The 20255-nt window shown below is 50.0% G+C and overlaps 1 protein-coding gene across 1 annotated transcript; it reads left to right on the forward strand.

The window, feature by feature from the left end:
• The first annotated feature begins 16956 nt into the window (after nt 1–16956).
• Nucleotides 16957–18381, forward strand: HOXB1 (homeobox B1). The gene is made up of 2 exons (XM_038754773.1): nt 16957–17548; nt 18050–18381. The coding sequence occupies exons 1-2, from the start codon at nt 16957–16959 to the stop codon at nt 18379–18381; spliced, it is 924 nt and encodes a 307-aa protein (XP_038610701.1).
• Nucleotides 18382–20255: the final 1874 nt, after the last annotated feature.

Genomic DNA, 20255 nt, shown 5'->3' on the forward strand with positions numbered 1-20255 from the left:
AATGGGAAAGTATTTATTGTACATTATTTTCATAGATGAAATAAATGTCTTTATACTCGAACCCAGCGGTCGCTGTGTCTCCGCCCTCGGTCCCCCCTTTCCCCGCAGCCAATTCCCTTCCCAGTCGTGCTCCCCCTTCCCATCGTTTCTTCGGGATTCCCGCCCTGAGTTAGGGTCCGTTGGCTTCTCCTCCCAGAGGGCCCGGGATTCGGTTGTTGGGAGTCCCCTGGATATGGGCGCTTCTCTCCAGAAAATCTGTTTAAGTGAAAATGCGGGTTCCGACCCCTTGCGATTATTTCTTCCCTCGAAATCACCCCTCCCCTTTTTCCCCCTCCCCAATTTCTGAAGTTTCCGGACTGGCAATAGGGAATAAAAACACCGACCCTAATGGGAGCGGCGTCTGGATGGAGGCGGGGGTGAGGGGATTTGCCAAGAGAAGCCCAGCTGCCCCACGATGGTGGTGGGAGGGGGGGGCAAAGGGAGGAGGGTGAGGGTCTCCCCCAGGAATTCCCGATCCGAGTCCCTGCTGTCCCGAACCTTCCCCTTCCCTTCTGGTTGAGGGGTTCCAGAGGGGGAGGATGGGGTCAGGTCCTGGGACGAGAAAGCCGGCTGGATTCCTCTGTCCGAGCATCGGGACCCGAGGTGGGAGGTGGGGATAGGAGGATGAAGAGAGGGAGCTGGGAGAGAAAAGAAGAGGAGGGAGACGAGGAGGAGCAGGGAGATGAGGAGGAGCAGGGAGAAGAGGAAGAGAAAGGAAGAAAATGAGAAGAGGAGCAGGAAGAGGAGGAGGAGGAGGAGGAGAGGGAGCAGGGAGAAGAGGGAGGGAGAGAAAGGAAGAAAAGCAGAAGGGGAAGAAAGAGGAGCAGGAAGAGGAGGAGGATGAGAGGGAGCAGAGACGAGAGGGAAGATGGGGAGAGGGAGGAAGTCACGGGGTAGAAGTGGGCCCTTCTACCATCTAATTTTAAACCCTAAATTCCTAGATGAAGTGGGGAGCATTATAATGAAAAGGGACTGGGGTGGGGGTGGGGGGGTGGGGGGGAATCTATATTGGTTGCCACTGACGATAACTGATTTTTCGGGCACTTTAAGTTCGCTTCCGGGCCCTGGGAGCTGAAGGCCAGGGCAGAGAGGCCTAGTGAGGGCGGGGAGAGAGGGGAAAGGAGAGAGGGAAAAGGAGAGAGGGGAAAGGGAGGGGGAAGGAAGGGAGAGAGGAAGGGGGCGGGGCCCTGTGAGACACAGCTGCTCAAAATGGCGCTAGAGTCAGGCCCGGGCAAGAAGCAGGGAAGGCGGCCATGACAGCATCTTAGGGATCTTTGGCGTGGGAGGGGAAGGGGTTGGACTACTTTAGCAGCAGCTGGAGGGAAGGGGCCTGTAGCTTTCTAAATTCAGTCGGTGGGGTGAGGCTAACGGTGATGCTTAGGAGTGTATTGTGTATGCTTATTGTGTGTTGTGTGAGATGCTATTTCCCCCCAAGATGGTTCTGCCTCTGGGTGCTGTGTGTGTGTGTTTGTGGGTGACTGTATTTCCACGTACGACTGTCGTGCCTTTTGGGTGCTGGGTGTGTGTTTGCTGGGGTGTGACTGTATTTCTACCCAGGGTTGTTGTACTTCTGGGTGTTGTGTGTTTGTGTATGTGCATGACTGTATATAACTATCCCAAGCGCTTAGTACAGTGCTCTGCACACAGTAAGTGCTCAATAAGTGCAACTGAATGAATGAATGAATGAACTATAAAACTGTGTATGTGACTACAGGACTGTGTGATTGTATGTGGGTGTGCATCGGCCTGTGTGTCTACAGTTGTAGGTATAAGCATCTGTCTCTGGACATTTGAATGTAGGTTATGGGCATGTGTGTGTGTATGCCTGGGTACTGGTCTGTGGATGTGTGTCTATGGATGAATCTGTGATGCATATGTACGGGAGTATGTGTGTGCATGTCTAGGGGTCCTTGGATGCTTGCTTGTGTCTACTGCCCTAGGTGTGTGTATGTATATGAAACTATGTATACATATTAGTGTGCACATGTGAAAATTTCAGACTAAGGCAAATCCCTACAAGTGGTTCTGGATTGATTGTGAAGATTGCAATAGGGGCTGTGGTCACTTCCTCTCCTTCCAGTGAATTGGGGCAGTTTGAGGGTCTTACAGCTCCCATTGGGAAACACAATTCCATCCTGGGGCATTTTTAACCTGGCTTTGAAAATATCTCCCAACCTGTCCCCCAACCTCTGTCCACAGAGATATATATAACCACCCCCACCAATCCTTCTGGTAGAAATCAATCAATATTTATTGAGCACCTACTGAGTGTAAAGCACTGTATTAAGCCCTTCAGAAAGTACAACATAAGCAAGCACACAATCCCTGCCCTCAGCAAATTTACAACCTAATGGGGAAGGTGGATAAAAATTGTGTAAAAATAGAGGAAGTAGGAAGAATGGGATATAAGAGGAAATAGTACACATGAAGTGGATGAATAAAGGATTGATTGTACAAATAAGTAAACATAGGAATAGAATAAGTCTCTGGACTTTTCCCTTCAGCGTAGGGATGTGCTACAGGCAGGGCTACCCAGGAGGAAGGAACTGTTAAGATCAATGTAGGAGACAACATTTATCTTGGCATAAGAACTATTCATGTCCCTTTGCAATTCCTGTCCTGTTTTTTTTTTCCCAGTGGTATTATGTGGCAGGCACTGGGGTAGATACCAGATAATCAGGTTGTACACAGTTCATATCCCATATGGAACTCACAGCTTTAATCCCTATTTTACTGAAGCACAGAGTAGTTAAGTGACTTGCCCAAGGTCACACAGCAGACAAGAGCTGGGATTGGAACCCAGGTCCTCTGACTCCCAGACTCATCTTTGCACTATTCATTCATTCATTCAATCGTATTTATTGAGCACTTACTGTGTGCAGAGCACTGTACTAAGTGCTTGGGAAGTACAAGTTGGCAACATATAGAGACGGTCCCTACCCAACAACAGGCTCACAGTCTAGAAGAGGGAGACAGACAACAAAACAAAACATATTAACAAAATAAAATAAATAGAAGAAATATGTACAGGTAAAATAAATAAATAAATAAGTAGAGTAATAAATACATACAAACATATGTACATATATACAGGTGCTGTGGGGAGGGGAAGGAGGTAAGGCGGGGGGATGGGGAGGGGGAGGGAGGGAAAGAGGAAGGAGGGGGCTCAGTCTGGGAAGACCTCCTGGAGGAGGTGAGCTTTCGGTAGGGCTTTGAAGGGAGGAAGAGAGCTAGCCTGGTGGATGTGCGAAGGGAGGGAGCAGAGGAGTGGAGGATGTGGGCTGGGCTGGAGAAGGAGAGAAGGGAGGTGAGGTAGGAGGGGGTGAGGTGATGGAGAGCCTTGAAGCTGAGGGTGAGGAGTTTTTGCCTGATATGTAGGTTGATTGGTAGCCACTGGAGATTTTTGAGGAGGGGAGTAACATGCCCAGAGTGTTTCTGGACAAAGATAATCCGGGCAGCAGCATGCAGTATGGATTGAAGTGGGGAGAGACAGGAGGATGGGAGATCAGAGAGGAGGCTGATGCAGTAATCCAGTCGGGATAGGATAGGCCACACTGCTTCTTGACCAGTTCACCATCTTACTTTTTTAAGCTCAAATTTTGTCCCACAAACCATGCTGATTTTGAATCTACAGTATGCCATTAATGAAACATTTAGGGTCTTCCTACTGATAATGATTATGGTATTTATTACTGAGGATTATTTCTCTCATACATAAATGAATATAGAATGCACTGACTATATTAGAATAATATTGTGGATCTCATTAGTCCACATGTTTATTTCCCTATAAAATATACATGAAATATATTCAACATATTAAAGTAATAATACATATCTTTTGGGGCCGTGTGTTTATTTCCTCCATAAATATATGAACGTGCAATACATTAAAACAATGTTATAGATCTTAATGGGCCGCTCTTTATTTCCTCATAAAATAAGTTCCCAGACAGATGTGTTAGTTTTAACATCGAAGCTGTTTTTATATGAGCAAAACGAGTCTTAGAGTCAATTTGATTAATGTATAATCTGGATAATTCTAGCTAATTTGAAAAAAGTTTTCCCCCCAATAATATTAGCAGGTTTTAAACTCCAAAGTACTTGGATAATTGTCTTGACCCTCTTCTTTAGCAGAGTGACCTAGTGGAAAGAGCATGGACCTGGTAATCAGAGGACCTGGGTCCTGTGATGGCATTTAAGCACTTGCCCCCTCCTTCCTCTCCTCCTCCTTCCAGTCTCCATCCCCCCCACCTTACCTCCTTCCCTTCCCCGCAGCACCTGTATATATGTATATATGTTTGTACGTATTTATTACTCTATTTATTTATTTTACTTGTACATATTTATTCTACTTATTTTATTTTGTTAATATGTTTTGTTTTGTTCTCTGCCTCCCCCTTCTAGACTGTGAGCCCACTGTTGGGTAGGGACCATCTCTATATGTTGCCAACTTGTACTTCCCAAGCGCTTAGTACAGTGCTCTGCACACAGTAAGTGCTCAATAAATATGATTGAATTTAAATGAGAAGCACTGTTCTAAGTGCTGGGGGGGATACAAGGTGATCAGGTTGTCCTAATCCTGGCTCCACCACGTACCTGCAGTGTGACTTTGGGCAAATCACTTAATGTCTCTGGGTGACTGTATTTCCACCCAGTCCCTCTTTGGTAAAATGGGGATTCAGCACGTGCTCTCCCTCCTAATAATAATAATAATAATAATAATAATAATAATAATAATAATAATAGTATTTGTTAAGCGCTTATTATGTGCCAGACACTGTACTAAATGCTGGAGTGAAGGCAAGCAAATCAGGTTGGATGCAGTCCCTGTCCCACATGGGGTTCATGGTCTCAATCACCATTTTACAGATGAGGTAACTGAGGCACAGAGAAGTGAATTGACTTGCCCAAGGTCACACAGGACAGTGACAGAGCTGGGATTAGAAACCATGACCTTCTGTGCTCCATCTACTATGCCATGCTGCTTCTTATGCCTAGACTGTGAGCCCCATGTGGGACCTGATCTACCTGTGTCTATCCCAGCCTTTAATATAATGCTTGACACATAGTAAGGACTTAACAAATACCACAATTATTATGTCAATCTAGTTGTGTCTTAAATGGACGGCTACTTGGGTAAGGGTCACTGACAGGAGGGGAGGATTCCAGATAAAGTAGGTTATTGTCAATCAATTGCTTAGCCAATCAGTGGAATGTATTGAGTCCTACTGTGTGCAGAGCACCATTCTAAGGGCTTAGGAAAGTACAATACAATAAAGTTGGTAGAAACGATCCCTGCCCATGAGGAGCTTACAGTCTACAGGGGAAGACACATTAAAATAAATTAGAGATAGGGGAAATAGTAAAGTATAAGGATATGGACATAAGCGTTATGGGATTGGGACAAGGGCAACCGTGATATAGAGGGGAAGGAAGAGGAATTGAGGGTTTAATCAAGGAAGGTCTCTCAGAGGAGATGTGATTTTAGGAGGGTTTTGAAGGGAAGATTCATTTAATCGTATTTATTGAGCACTTACCGTGTGCAGAGCACTGTACTAAGTGCTTGGGAAGTACAATTTAGGAACATATAGAGACAATCTCAGCCCACAACAGGCAGACATCAAAACAAGTTAACAGGCATCAGTAGCATCATTATAAATAAGTAGAATTATAGATATATACACATCATTAATAAAAATTAATATAATTATGATTATAAATATGTACAGATATACCCAAGTGCTGTGGGGTGGGGAGGGAGATAGAGCAAAGGGAGTGAGTTGGGGCTATGGGGAGGGGAGGGAGAGTGGAGGAAAAAGGGGGCTTAGTCTGTGAAGGCCTCCTGGAGGAGGTGAGCTTTCAGTAGGGCTTTGAAGGGGGGAAGTGTGCTAGTTTGGCAGATTTGAGGAGGGAGGGCATTCCAGGCCAGAGGGAGGAAGTGAACAAGGGGCCAGTGATGAGATAGAGGTAGAGAGAGTAGGAGAGAAGTGTGCAGATGGAGTTGTAGTAGGAGATCAGTGAAGTAAGGTAGGGGAGAGCTAATTGAGGACCTAAAAGCCAAAAGTAATTTCTGTTTGATGTGGAGGTAGATGGGCAACCAATGGAGGTTTTCGAGGAGTGGGGAAAGACAGACTGTCATGGGAAAGGGGGCAGAGAACAGCTCCTGGGTTCTTCCATGGAGACTCAGAGCAGATCTTTTATTAAATCTGTGCATAGAGCTATAATTCTATTTGTTCTGACGATTTTGACACCTGTCTACATGTTTTGTTTTGTTGTCTGTCTCCCCCTTCTAGACTGTGAGCCCGTTGTTGGGTAGGGACCATCTCTATATGTTGCCAACTTGTACTTCCCAAGCGCTTTATACAGTGCTCAGTACTTCTACTTCTCTGCACGCAGTAAGCGCTCAATAAATACGATTGAATGAATGAATGAATGAATCTATACTCCAGCGCTTAGAACAGTGCTCGGCACATAGTAAGTGCTTAATAATAATAATAATGGCATTTGTTAAGTGCTTACTATGTGCTGGGCACTGTTCTAAGCGCTGGGGTGGATACAAGGTGATCAGGTTGTCCCACATGGGGCTCACAGTCTTAACCCCCATTTTACAGATGAGGTAACTGAGGCACAGAGAAGTTAAGTGACTTGCCCAAAGCAGAGCCAGGATTAGAACCCATGACCTCTGACTCCCAGGTCCGTGCTCCGTGCTCTTTCCACTGAGCCTCACTGCTTCTCATGACTTAACAAATGCCATCATCATTATATTACCAGAATTCCATAATATCCTGATCATTTCAATCCCCAAAGAGCACAGGCTTTGGAGTCAAAGTTCATGGATTCAAATTCCGGCTCTGCCAATTGTCAGCTGTGTGACTTTGGGGAAATCACTTAACTTCTCTGTGCCTCAGTTACCTCATCTGTAAAATAGGAATTAAGACTGTGAGCTCTGCGTGGGGCAACCTGATCACCTTGTAATCTCTACAGCGCTTAGAACAGTGCTTTGCACATAGTAAGCACTTAATAAATGCCATTATTATTATTATTATTATATCACAGGAATAATTGATGGGAAAAAAGGGCTTAAGGGTTCTCTCAACCAGACTGAGCCATAATCAGCATTTGGTGCAGGGGGCGAAATAACTGGGTCTATTGTGGCAAATTAGCTAGATAATTCAGGCTCCCCCTCTAGACTGTAAACCTCATGTGGGCAGGGAATGTGTCTACCAACTCTATTGTATTGTATACTTCCAAGTGCTTAGTACAGTGCATGACCTAGTGAATAGAGCATGAATTTGGGAGTCAGACGCACTTAGGTCCTAATCCCAGCTCTGCCGTTTGTCTGCTGAGTGACCTTGGGCAAATCACTTCACTTCTTTGTGCCTCAGTTACCTCATCTGTAAAATGGGGTTTAAGACTGTGAGCCTCATGTGGGACAGGGACTGTGTCCAACCTGATTAGCTTATATCTACCTCAGGGCTTCGAAAAGTGCCTGGCACACAAAAGTGCTTAACAAATACCATTAAAAAATATCATAGATGATGATGATAAAAAGGATTATGACTTCAGGAATCCAGCTGTTTCAGGCCTTGGTCCCAGCCTTTTCCTTGTTCCATTCCTCATGGGTCAACCCCAGGCATCACATTCCAGATTTAAATCCTGGCTTCAAGTGAGTTGGAGCTGGGAGGGAGTGCAAGGATCAAGGATAGCATCGGAAACTAGGTCCACAACAGCAAATTATCTGGATCGTTCCCTCTGAAATATGCCCTTTGCCCTCAAGGCATCTTCAAAAAAGTGGGGTTTGAATGGCTTAAAAGGGGTTAGACTTAAATCAATCAATGGTATTTATTGAGTGCTTACTATGTGCAGAGAACTGTATTACTATGTGCAGAGCACTATGTGCAGAGCACTTGGGACAGTACAATGCAACAGAATTTTAAATGTGGAATCATAATTTTTCTTTGCCATTTCCCTTATTTGTAATTTATTTTAGTATCTATTCCCCCCATTTCTCTCACTAGACGGTAAGTCACTTGAGGGAAGGGATGATGTATAATAATAGTGGAACCTGTTAAGTGTTTACTATGTGCCAGGCACTGTTCTAAACCCTGGGGTAAATACAAGAAAATCAGGTTTGTCACAGTCCCTGCCCCACAAAGAGTTCACAGTCTTAAATCCCCATGTTTCAGATGAGGGAACTGAGAAGCAGAGAAGGTAAGTGATTTGCCCAGGGTCAGACAGCAGACAAATGGCAGAGCCTGAATTAGAACCCATGACCTTCTAATTCCCAGGCCCGTACTCTATTCACTAGGCTATGCTGACTTCCTATTAACTCTGCTATATCGTACTCTCTCAAGTGCTTAGTACAGAGCTCTGTACCCAGCAAATTCTCAGTAAACACCCCTGATTGATTGATTTTTATGTGAAATCAAGGATGGAATGGCAACCTGACCATACTATAAATACTCCATCACCCCATGAGAGTATCACAGTAAGCTCAGCTCAGCCCAGCTAGCTGGGAATGAGGATCTTTCCTCCTTTCCCCTCACGACCTCACTATCTTCAGTAGCCTCGCCTAGTGAATAGAGCACAGGCCTGGGAGTCAGAAGGTCATGGCTTCTAATCCCAGTTCTGCTGCTTGTCTGCTGTGTGATCTTGGGCAATTCACTTCACTTCTCTGGGCCTCAGTTCCCTCATCTGTAAAATAGGGATTAAGACAATGAGTCCCACGTAGGACAGGGACCGCGTCCAACCTGATTTTCTTGTATCCACCCCAGTGCTTAGTACAGTACCCGGTACCTGGTAAGAGCTTAACAAATACATAATGATTATTATTATCAACTTTGTGGTCCTCCAAAGGTATACTATTGGACCCAGAGCCTGGCCTCAACAGGCAAAAACTCCTCAGCCTCGGCTTCAAGGCTCTCCATCACCTTGCCCCCTCCTACCTCACGTCCCTTCTCTCCTTCTACAGCCCAACCCGCACCCTCTGCTCCTCTGCTGCTAATCTCCTCACTGTGCCTCGTTCTCACCTGTCCCGCCGTCGACCCCCCGCTCACATCATCCCCCTGTCCTGGAAAGCCCTCCCTCCATGCATCGGCCAAGCTAGCTCTCTTCCTCCCTTCAAGGCCCTACTGAGAGCTCACCTCCTCCAGGAGGCCTTCCCAGACTGAGCCCCCTCCTTCCTCTCCCCCTCCTTCCTCTTCCCCTCCCTTCCCATCCCCCTGCCTTACCACCTTCCCCTCCCCACAGCACTTGCATATATGTATATATGTTTGTACGTATTTATTACTCTATTTATTTATTTTATTTGTACAAGTTTATTCTATTTATTTTATTTTGTTAATATGTTTTGTTTTGTTCTCTGTCTTCCCCTTCTAGACTGTCAGCCCACTGTTGGGTAGGGACCATCTCTATATGTTGCCAACTTGTACTTCCCCAGCGCTTAGTACAGTGCTCTGCACACAGTAAGCGCTCAACAAATATGATTGAATGAATGAATGAACAGCCTCTGTTTCTGGGGGGCTTGCAGTGTGAATGTCAATGGTTCTGTCCCTGCATTGTTAATTGGCAAAACTCCTGGACCACAGTTATAGAGGGTACAGTTATATGCTTCTCAGTACATACTGAGAAGCAGCATGGCTCAGTGGAAACAGCCCAGGCTTGGGAGTCAGAGGTTATGGGTTCTAATCCCGACTCTGCCACTTACCGGCTGTGTGGCTTTGGGCAAGTCACTTAACTTCTCTGTGCTTCAGTTACCTCAACTGTAAAATGGGGATAAAGATTGTGAGCCCACTGTAGGACAACCTGATCACCTTGTATCCCCCAACGCTTAGAACAGTGCTTTGCACATAGTAAGCACTTAACGAATACCATCATTATTATTATTATTATAGTTTCTAGCTTCCATAGTACAAATGAGCAGAGCCCCTGTTCCTGCAGAGCTAGTGGTCCCAGCCCCTGCACTCACAATGCTAATGGGCACCTATTCTAGTCTTCACAGAGCAAGTGGGCATATCCCCAGTCATCCACATACCTTGTGGGCAAGACACCTGGCCCGACAGTGATAGTGGACACAGAACCTGGGCCCTAGAGTAACAATAGTAATTGTAGTATTTATTAATAATAATAATGGTATTCCTTAAGTGCTTACTACGTGCAGGCACTGTATTAAGTGCTGGGGTAGAAGACAAGCAAATTGGGGTGGATGCAGTCCCTGTCCCACGTGGGGCTCACAGTCTTGATCCCCATTTTACAGATGAGATAGCTTCTTATTATTATGCTTCTCATAATAATGGCAGTGGTACTTGTTAAGCTCTTCCTTTGTTCCAGGCACTGAACCAAGCGCTGGGGTAGGTACAAGGTAATTGGGTTGGACGTACATAGGGCTCACAGCCTTAATCCCCATGTTCCAGATGAGGGAACTGAGGCATAGAGAAGTGAAGTGACTAGTCCAAGGTCACATAGCAGACCCCACACATCCAATCAGTCACCAAAACCCGCCAGTCTCACCTCCACATGATCGCCAAGATCCACCCTTTCCTCTCCATCCAAACCGCTACCTTGCTGGTTCAATCTCTCATCCTAGCCTGATTGGATTACTGCATCAGCCTCCTTTCTGATCTCCTATCCTCCTGTCTCTCTCCGCTTCAGTCTATACTTCACTCTGCTCCCTGGATTATCTTTGTACAGAAAGGCACAGAGTGGCCCCAGAGTAAAAATGGGAGGTCCACAGGGCTAGTGGGCCCAGGCCCTGGCCTCAACAGGGCTAGTGGGCATAACCTCAGGCTGTCCAGTCCAAGTGGACTTGTTATCATCCTGGGGTGGGGGGTTACGAGGCAGAGACTAGCAGCTTCCTTTTAGCAGGAATTGTGTCTAACTGTCTCTGGTCGTATTGTACTTTTCCAATCACTTAGCACTGGGCTGTTTACCATCAGTGCTCAATAAGTACCACTGATTGATTGATTGAGATGGCAGAAGCTAGGAGTCAGATTTCAGCATTCAGCATCAGCCCCCTATTCCTCTCACCTCCCTCACCCTAGAAACCAACCTGGTCCAAGATCCACTCCCACACCCTCCTCTGGGCTGGGTTACCCCACCTGCAAAATTCGAGGGAGGGAGAAAACAGGATCACTAGAGGCAGCCTAAGTGAGAAGGAAATGGAGCAGCTGATGGAAGTCCAGAGAGACCAGGGTTACAGACCTTTACTCTAAGGGTTTTACCTAAGAATTTCAGGGTTTGAATGCTCATATTACCAGCAGTCGCTTTTATTTTAATTGTCTCCTAAGACTTCTTAGGGGATGATAGCTGTGTCCCTTATTAGCAACCCAGCTCTAATGGTGTCTCATTGTGGGCATGGCTATGGTATCAATATTAATAATGTGTTAGTGATAATATTATTCTTGCTGAAGATCCCAATTATCTCTTTCTTTACACTGGAATTTTCCTATTCCTTTTTCACTCTTTCCCAGTCTTCTTTCCCCTCCTGAACCCTTTTATCTCTGGCTCGAATCTTCCTCAGACTCACTGACAAAGGTCAAAGGTCCAAGGGATCTGTGTCCCGGGCTTTGGGGAGTGAGACTGCCTGGGGGAGAGGGGCGATGAAGCAAGGCAGGTTAGGGTGAGAAATGAATTGGCTAGAGAAAGACTGACTAGATAAGCAGCAGCGCTCGGGCCTGGGAGTCAGAAGGACTTGGGTTCTACTCCCGACTCTGACACTTGCCTGCTGGGTGACCTCGGAAAAATCACTTCACTTCTCTGTGCCTCAGTGCCTTCATCTCTAGAATAGGGATTAAGAGTGTGAGCCCCATGTGGGACAGGGACTGTGTCCAACCAGATTAACTTGTAGCTACCCCAGTGCTTAGAACCATGAGTGGTACATAGTGAGCATTTAGCAAGTACCAGAATTATTATTATTAGAAAGGGAAACTTGGAACTTCTCCCCTTCTCCACTCCCATCTGCTCTGCTCAGACTTCTGGCCAGAGGTAGAGTGACAGGAGTGGACCTTAGGAGTGCTTTGGTCTGCGTTCCACTACACATCCAGGGGAAGTTTGGATCGAATTTAATCCCTCTAGTCAGTCAATCGGGATCATTATCATTTCAAAACCCGCTTTCTCTTCAATAACGATTTTCTTGGGTCAGAATTCATGCATTCAATCGAATTTACCGAGCGCTTACTGTGGGCAAAGCACTGTATTAAGCACTTGGAAAGTACAGTTTGGCAAGATAGAGACAATCCCTACCCAACAACGGGTTCACAGTCTAGAAGGGGGGAGACAGCCAACAAAATAAACAAAACAAGTAGGCATCAAGAGCAACAGAATTAACACATAGAATTATAGATATATGCACATCATTAATAAAATAAATAGAAAATAAATATGTACATAGATACATAAGTGCTGTGGGGTGGGGAGGGGGTAGAGCAGAGGGAAGGAGGAGCAGAGGGAAAGTGGGGCTCAGTCTGATAAGGCCTCATCCACTCCATTCTGCTTTTCCTGGCTTGCCTGGACTTGGGGTAGGGGATACAAAAGTAACAATCACAATCCCTCCCCCTCTCTTCAAAGCCCTACTGAAGGCTCACCTCCTCCAAGAGGCCTTCCCAGACTAAGCCCTCACTTTCCTCAGGTTTCTCTCCCTGCCATTGCCCCAACTTTCTCCCTCTGCTCTACCTTCCCTTCCCGCCCCACAGCACTTGTGTATATATGTACATATCTATAATTCTATGTATTTATATCAACACCTGTTTGCTTGTTTTGATGTTTATATACATCTATATTTCTATTTATTTATATTGATGCTATTGATGCCTGTTTACTTGTTTTGATGTCTGTCTCCCCTCTTCTATACTGTGAGCCCGTTGTGGGCAGGGATTGCCTCTCTTTGTTGCTGAATTGTACTTTCCAAGCTCTTAGTTTGTGCTCTGCACACAGTAAGTGCTTGATAAATATGACTGAATGAATGAATACCTGCTCCGGATGAGAGATGAGAAACAGCATGGCTTGGTGGATAGAGCAGGAGACTGGGAATCTGAAGGACCTGGGTTCTAATCCTGGTTCCCGGCCTGTCCCAGGAACTGAAGGGGGAGGGGACATTATTTCCAAGTGTGGGAAGTAGAGAAACGACACTGAGCCTAGAGTTTCCTGAAACTGGAGGTTATCACTGAAGTCTCTTCCCCGTCACTGGTCAAGGAGGTGAGTCCAAATTCTGGAGGGCTTATCTACATGGTGTAGAGTTTACGATTTCCTGGGACATTGGGAAACACTTCGACTGTCTTGGCAGAACCCTGGCAGAGCGGGTTTTCAGCCAGGGGCACCCGAATTAACCCGCTAGACAATATTCCAGGTCATCACACGCTTGAGTGCTTCGCTTAGGCCACTTGCACGCATGCTCGGATGTCCTCTCAATCCACAGAAATGCTCTGAGCATGTCACCCCCCTCCTCAAAAATCTCCAGTGGTTGCCTATCAACCTTTGAATCAAGCAAAAACTCCTCACTATCGGCTTCAAAGCTCTCTAAGACTTTGCCCCCTCCAACCTCACCTCCCTTCTCTCCTTCTACATCCCAGCCTGCATGCTCCACTCCTCTGGTAATGCAAACCTTCTCACTGGGCCTCGTTCTCGCCTGTCCTGCCCTCGACCCCTGGCCCAGTCCTACCTCTGGCATGGAACGCCGTCCCTCCTCACGTCTGCCAAACTAGCACACTTTCCCCCTTCAAAGCCCTACTGAGAGCTCACTTCCTCCAGGAGGCCTTCCCAGACTGAGCCCCCCTTTTCCTCTGCTCCTCCTCCCCTTCCCACCTCCCCGACTCCCTCCCTCTGCTCTACCCCTTCCCGCCCCACAACACGTGTATATATGTACATATTTATTATTCTATTTACCTTATTAATGACATGTATATATCTATAATTCTATTTATTTACATTGACACAACTGATGCCTGTCCTGCTTTGTTTTATTTTGTTGTCTTTCTCCCCACTTCTAGACCGTGAGCCCGCTGGGTAGGGATTGTCTCTATCTGTTGCCCAATTGTACTTTCCAAATGCTTAGTACAGTGTTCTGCACAAAGTAAGCGCTCAAAAAATACGATTGAATGAATGAATGAATCTCCGGGTCTCTCTCTCCCTCTCCCACTGGTGGCCAGTTCCATTTTCTTAGCCCTTCCCCGGGCAAGATAGGTGAGAGGGGCGGGAGGGACGGAAGATGGGGAAGGAGAGAGGGAGATGAGTCACCAGCCTCAGCTTCAGCCCCCATCCCCAGCGCCCCCAGTCGCGTTCCGGGAAGCCGCAGAGAGCACAGTCGTCACCCTCTTTAGGAAAGGGTCGGGAAGACCCCCTCCCTCCTCCCCCAATCTCCACCCCAATGATGATGTCCCCTCCCTCTGCGAGAGTCGATAGAGAATGGTGGAAGGGGCTTTCCAGGGGAAAGGGAGGGGAGAGAAAAGCAAATTCAGATCGAAGGAGAGAATTCGACTTCCCGGGCAGGATGCGGGCAGCTCACTTCCCCTTCAAAGCCCTACTGAAAGCTCACCTCCTTCAGGAGGCCTTCCCAGACTGAGCCCCTCATTTTCTTCTGCTCCTCCTCCCCTCCCCATCGCACCTATTTTTTTTTGGTATTTATTAAGTGCTTACTATGTGCAAAGCACTGTTCCCTCCCTCTGCTCTATCCCCCTCCCCGCCCCTCAATATTTGTGTATATATGTACATATTTACTATTCTATTTATTTTTTATTAATGATGTTATAGATCTATAATTCTATTTATTTATTTTGATGCTACTGATGCCTGTCTACTTGTTTTGTTTTGTTGTCAGTCGCCCCGCTTCTAGACTGTGAGCCCGTTGTTGAGTAGGGATTGTTTCTATCTGTGCCGAATTGTACTTACCAAGCGCTTAGTACAGTGCTCTGCGCACAGTAAGCGCACAATAAATACGATTGAACGAATGAATGAATGAATGCGGCTGTCAAAAAGTCAATTTAAAGGCTAAGGAGAGAAGAACCCCGCTCCTCCCCATCCCCACTTGATCTGTGATCGGGGGCGGGGGGTCTTCTCTCTCTCCCTCTCTAATGTCCCCTTTCCCTCAGGGATTTCCCCCCTCCCCCATCATGTTCTTTTCTGCGCAAGATCCAGGGTAAATCCCCTGTCCCTCCCTAAATACCGCCTCTGGGGCGATGGGCCCCTCTTGCTCGGCAGGGGCTGCGGTCACTCTCCAAGCCCCCCGGGGAGGATCTGGCCCCTCCACGCCCCTCCAGCCCCTCACCACCGCCGGCGAGAGGCCCGAGCGCATTGCTCTTCCTTCAGCCAACGTGCTTCTCTTGTCGAGTCTCCCCGTGAACTCTTGGCCTCTTCGCCGGACCCGGGGCCGGCAGACACCCTGACAAGTTACAAATGAGCGTGGGCGTCGGGTTGTTCAAGGCCTATGGTGGACTTGTCCGAAGGCGGAAATCAATGGGGCTAGTACTGCGGCCTTGGTCTGCAGCTGGACCTGAGCTGGAGTTGGGGCTGGGGCTGGGCTGGGCTTGGACTGGACTGTGCTGGTCTGTGGATGGACTGAACTGGGCTGTGCTGGGCTGTCCTGGGGCTGGAGCCAGACTGAGTTGGGTTGAATTAGGCTGGATTTACCTCCTGGCTTTAGGGAGCCCTCTGGAAGATGAAAGCGCACTGGCAAGCCGATGCCTCCGTCTCAGCACCCGAAATGACCCAGTTCCATCCTTCTCAGCCGAATCTTTCTGGGGTTAGTCTACTCAGCCGGGTTGACTCTAGGTCTCTTTTTTCTCTCTAGGCCAGCCTGGGAATCGGAAGGTGGAATCAAGGAGGGTAGGCAAATGATTCAGACAATAAAATGGAATGTGGGGACTTTAGCTCGAATCGCCTATGTTGAGTTAACCGCCCCCCCCACCCCCCGGATAATCGGTCAACTCTCCACTTCGGCCCTGTAGAGACAGATTTCGAACTCGGTTCAGAGAAATAAGAATGGAGGGGCGGGAAGGGAGAGAAGGGGGAAGAGAAGGAGGAGAGAAAGGGAGAAAGAGGGACAGAGAGAGAGAGGGCGTGGAGAGGTTCAGGCGGAGAGGCCATAGGGATTAATAGAGATGGTCAGAGAGACAATTTTAGACGTGGAGTTGATGGGAGAGATGAAATGGAGTAATAACTCACTGCGAATGATCCTCTCGTCATCCCAAAAGACTACCCCTCGAATCTGGTTTCGAATCCTCCCATGAGCCCCTCTCCTTATCCCATGAACCCAGCTCCACCTCTCCCAGGACCCAGGGCTTGCTTCTTCTTCATCGGGATCGTCCCGTACCATCACCCAAATAAAAGTTTGTAGGAGACCCTGGGGGCCCTAGAGCCACAGCTGCGATCTCTACCTCCAAATCAGCTGAATCCCTGGGGCTCTCCCTTCTTTCTAGGACCGGGGCAAGGCCCGAGTTGGGGGTGCTAGGGAGAAAGGGGGGGACGTTTCGATGGATTTGGCTCCCGATAACTTAGGGGATTCTTTAAGACTTTGGGGGTTTGCGGATGGAGGGGGGGGGGAACTCTTGAATACCCCTCCAACTTTTCTCTCTCTCCCCCTCTTGGCCTTCTTTCCCAAAGTCTTTGAAGAAAGATGTTTCTGACGCATCCGTGTCGCGCTCAGATGGATGGGCTCGGTTTGATTGAAACCTCTTTGTCATGCTAATGTCAACGGGGTGATGGATGGGCTCAGGGAAACTGGCAAACTGGCCAGCCGCTGTCCATTGGTCTGGGCGATATCACATACGCCCCCTGTCCCCCCCCCCACCCCCACCCCCCCTTTCCCGAGGGGACCTCGGGGGGCCAGGAGACCGTGGGCCGGGCCATGGACGGAAGTCTGCGGAAAGGGTGTCGGGTCGGAGCTACCGGCCCCCAAACGCGTTGACCCGTCTCCAGGCCTGGCCCATGGACTATAATAGGATGAACTCTTTTTTAGAGTACGCGATCTGTAACCGAGGGACCAGCGCCTACCCCGGCCGAGGCTATCACCCTCTGGAGGCCGGGCCCCTGGCCTCCTACCCGCCCTGTTCGGGCTCCGCCGGCGACGGCTTCTCCCCCGACGGACGCTACGGGGGGACTCTCCTCCCGCAGGGCCCCGGCTACGCCCCCCAGCCCCCGGCCGGGCTGGGCTCCCCCTTTCCCAGCTCTTCGCCCTCCGGGTACCCGCCGGCCCCCTGCAGCCCCGGCTATGGGCCCTACCAGTCCTACCCGCTGGGCCCGCAGGACGGGGAGGGCCAGCTCTTCCAGGCCTTGGGCTTCGGGGCCTCGGCCGACGGCTACGGGCCCGGGGGCGGGGCGGGGCCGGGGGTCGGGCCCTACCCTCCGCCCCAGCCCCCCTACGGACCAGACCAGCCGGGCGGCTTCGGGCCCGGCTCCTTCGGGGAGCTCCTGGGCCAGGAGAAGGAGCCGCCCTGCCAGCCCCCCGCCCCTGCCCCCGCCCCCGCCCCGGCCCAGACCTTCGACTGGATGAAAGTGAAGAGAAACCCGCCTAAGACAGGTAGGAACCGACCCGGCTCGGGCTGGGGGGCGGGGGCAGCCCGGGGGGCGGGGGTGGGGAGAGAGGGCAGGGCAGTGCAGTGGAGAGGGATTTCCCCAAGTCCTGCTCTGCTGAGGGGGACGGGAAGGGGATGCTCAGAACGCCCCCCCACCCCATCCCAGTCCTTCGCGTCCTGGGACCCCACCACAACCCCTTTCCATCTCGATTCCCCCGGCCAAGGGAGAAAGGGTGCTCGGCTGAGTGCTAGCCGGCTCCCAGAGAGGTTGGGAGGCTCTGGACCCCGCGAAGCAGAAAAAGAGAAGCCCCCCCCTGCCCCGACTTGGGGAGAGGGCGCTCGTCGAGGAGGGGAAACTGAGGACCGGGGGTGGGGAGAGAGGGTTGGGCGCAGGCTGGGGGAGACAGTATGCTGATGGGGGAGAAAGGGTGAGGAAGGGGAAAAGTTGCCGGGGCGGGGGAGGGGAGAAGTTGGCACTGACGCCCTTCCTCCCCTTCCCTCGCCAGCCAAGGTGCCCACCGAGTTCGGGCTGGGCCCGCCCAGCGCCATCCGCACCAACTTCACCACGCGGCAGCTGACGGAGCTGGAGAAGGAGTTTCACTTCAACAAGTACCTGAGCCGGGCGCGGCGGGTGGAGATCGCCGCCACCCTGGAGCTCAACGAAACCCAGGTGAAGATCTGGTTCCAGAACCGGCGAATGAAGCAGAAGAAGAGGGAGAGAGAGGGGGCCTTGGCCTCAGCGAGACCCCCGGGTTCCTCCAAGGAGGCGGCCGGAGACGGCTCGGATCAGTCGGCCTGCACGTCCCCCGAGGCCTCGCCCAATTCCGTTACCTCCTGAGAAAAGACCGGGGTGGGGGGCCCACCTTCCCAGACATCCCCTCCTTGTCCCCCCTCTTCCCAGTCCGGGAGGCGGGGAGGAAGGTCGCCCCCCACCCCCGGCTCTCCTTAGCCCCCCACTCCCTCCCCGAGGAAAGTAGCCGCAGACTGCCCGACCGCTCCGTCGGGGGAAAATTCCCTCGTTGGGAGGATGAGATCTTCCCGGGAGAAGTCGTCCTTCGGCCGGGATCTCCACCCCAGCCCCCTTCCTGCCCCATCTCCATCAGGTGGCCGGCCGGCGGATTAGGTTTTGCCATTCCTTGCCGGGAGAATGCCCCAGCGACGGGGGGCCGGAGGGGAGGGGGGCGTCCAGGACTGGCCAGCATCCAACGCCCCATCTCTGCCTGGGCTCCAACCAGGGAATCTGACCTGGAGATCCTTCCCAGCCGGGATCCGCTCCCTCCCCGTTCCCCCCGGGGCCCCCCCACTCTAGGATCCATCGGGGATGCCCTGGATCTTGGAGGGCGCAGATTTTTCCCTTCCCTCCTGGCTTTGGTTGGGTCGGTCACCTCCCCTCTCCTCCTCGTCCCTTCCTTCGGGGAAAGCAAAAATCGCAATGTTGGGTGGCGACCGTTATTCCTGATCTGCGGGGCTGGGGGGACGGGGGCATCCCGTTATAACCCACCGGTTGCCTCATCTCCTAGTCCTCCTCCCACCCCTCTCCTCGTTTTGCACTAAATTCCCTCCTTCCCTCCCTTCGCCGCCCCTCTGGGAAGAAGTTTTGGGATTTTGGACTTCAAAGGAAGAAGTTGCGAGGAAAGCGCCGGGCCCGCCCCTCCCCCGCACGGAAGGGCGCGGGGAGGTGCGGGAGCGGAGGGTGCTAGGACGATCCCTGGCCTATTTATTGCGCGTTCGGACCCCCCCTCTGATACTCAGGACCCCCTCTCCCGCACCGCTGTCGCTGGAGGGGGATCCCGGGACCCTCCGGAGAGGGGAAAGTACCCTTTCCAGGCGCCGCCGCTCCCTTAGAGACGAAGCCAAGGTTCTGTTCTCCGACCTAAATGGAAAATTCAGGGTGCGGGAAGGAAAAGTAGGCGGGGGTGTGCGGATGTGTGAATTTGAGTTGTGTCTATGGAGGACCACGCAAAGTTGTGTGTGCGTGAGCAAGTGTGGATGCGTGAATGCTCGTGTGATCGTTTTTGTACGTGAGTCTATGCGACAAACTTCTGGATCGGTTTTCCTTTGTAACTCGAACTACCTCACTTCAATAAAATTGGCCTTTTCTTCTTTCTTCTGTCTATCCTCCGGTTTGAGAGGGTGAACCCCAATCCTCCAGAGAGCTGGCTAGGGGAAGAGGAGAGAAGTCTGAGGAGAGAAAGGAGCTGGTGAAAACAATATTTTTTAGCAAGTCCTAGACCCCCTTATCCTTTGGCCCTCTTCCCTCCTTACGAAGAAGGGTGGAAATATTTTGATATCCGTTTTGCTAAGGAGACAGAGAGGGACAAACCTCCAGACCGGACTGTGCTTCCTCCTCCACCTTCTCCTGGCCCCCGCCCCATCTTCCTCCCTAGGGAGGAGAGAGAGGGAGAGGGTCCTAGAGGCTGGGAAGGGAGGGCCAAACAGGAGAAGAGCATCAGGTTACTACTTGGAAATAGAAAATAGAAGCAGGGAGGAGGGAGGGGAATGGGGAAGAGGAAAGGGAGGTATCAAAGAAAGAGAGGGAATGAGGGAGAAAGACGGTTGGTAGGGGCCAAATCAGGAGAGGGTGTGGGGCAGGTAATAATAATAATTATGTTATTTGTTAAGTGCTTACTATGTGGCAAGCACTGTTCTAAGTATAGATTAGGAGACACTGAGTAATGATCCCATTTATTAAGTGCTACTGTGTATTAAGCA

Source organism: Tachyglossus aculeatus, chromosome 11, assembly GCF_015852505.1.
Source record: "Tachyglossus aculeatus isolate mTacAcu1 chromosome 11, mTacAcu1.pri, whole genome shotgun sequence".
Classification (NCBI taxonomy): Eukaryota; Metazoa; Chordata; class Mammalia; order Monotremata; family Tachyglossidae; genus Tachyglossus; species Tachyglossus aculeatus.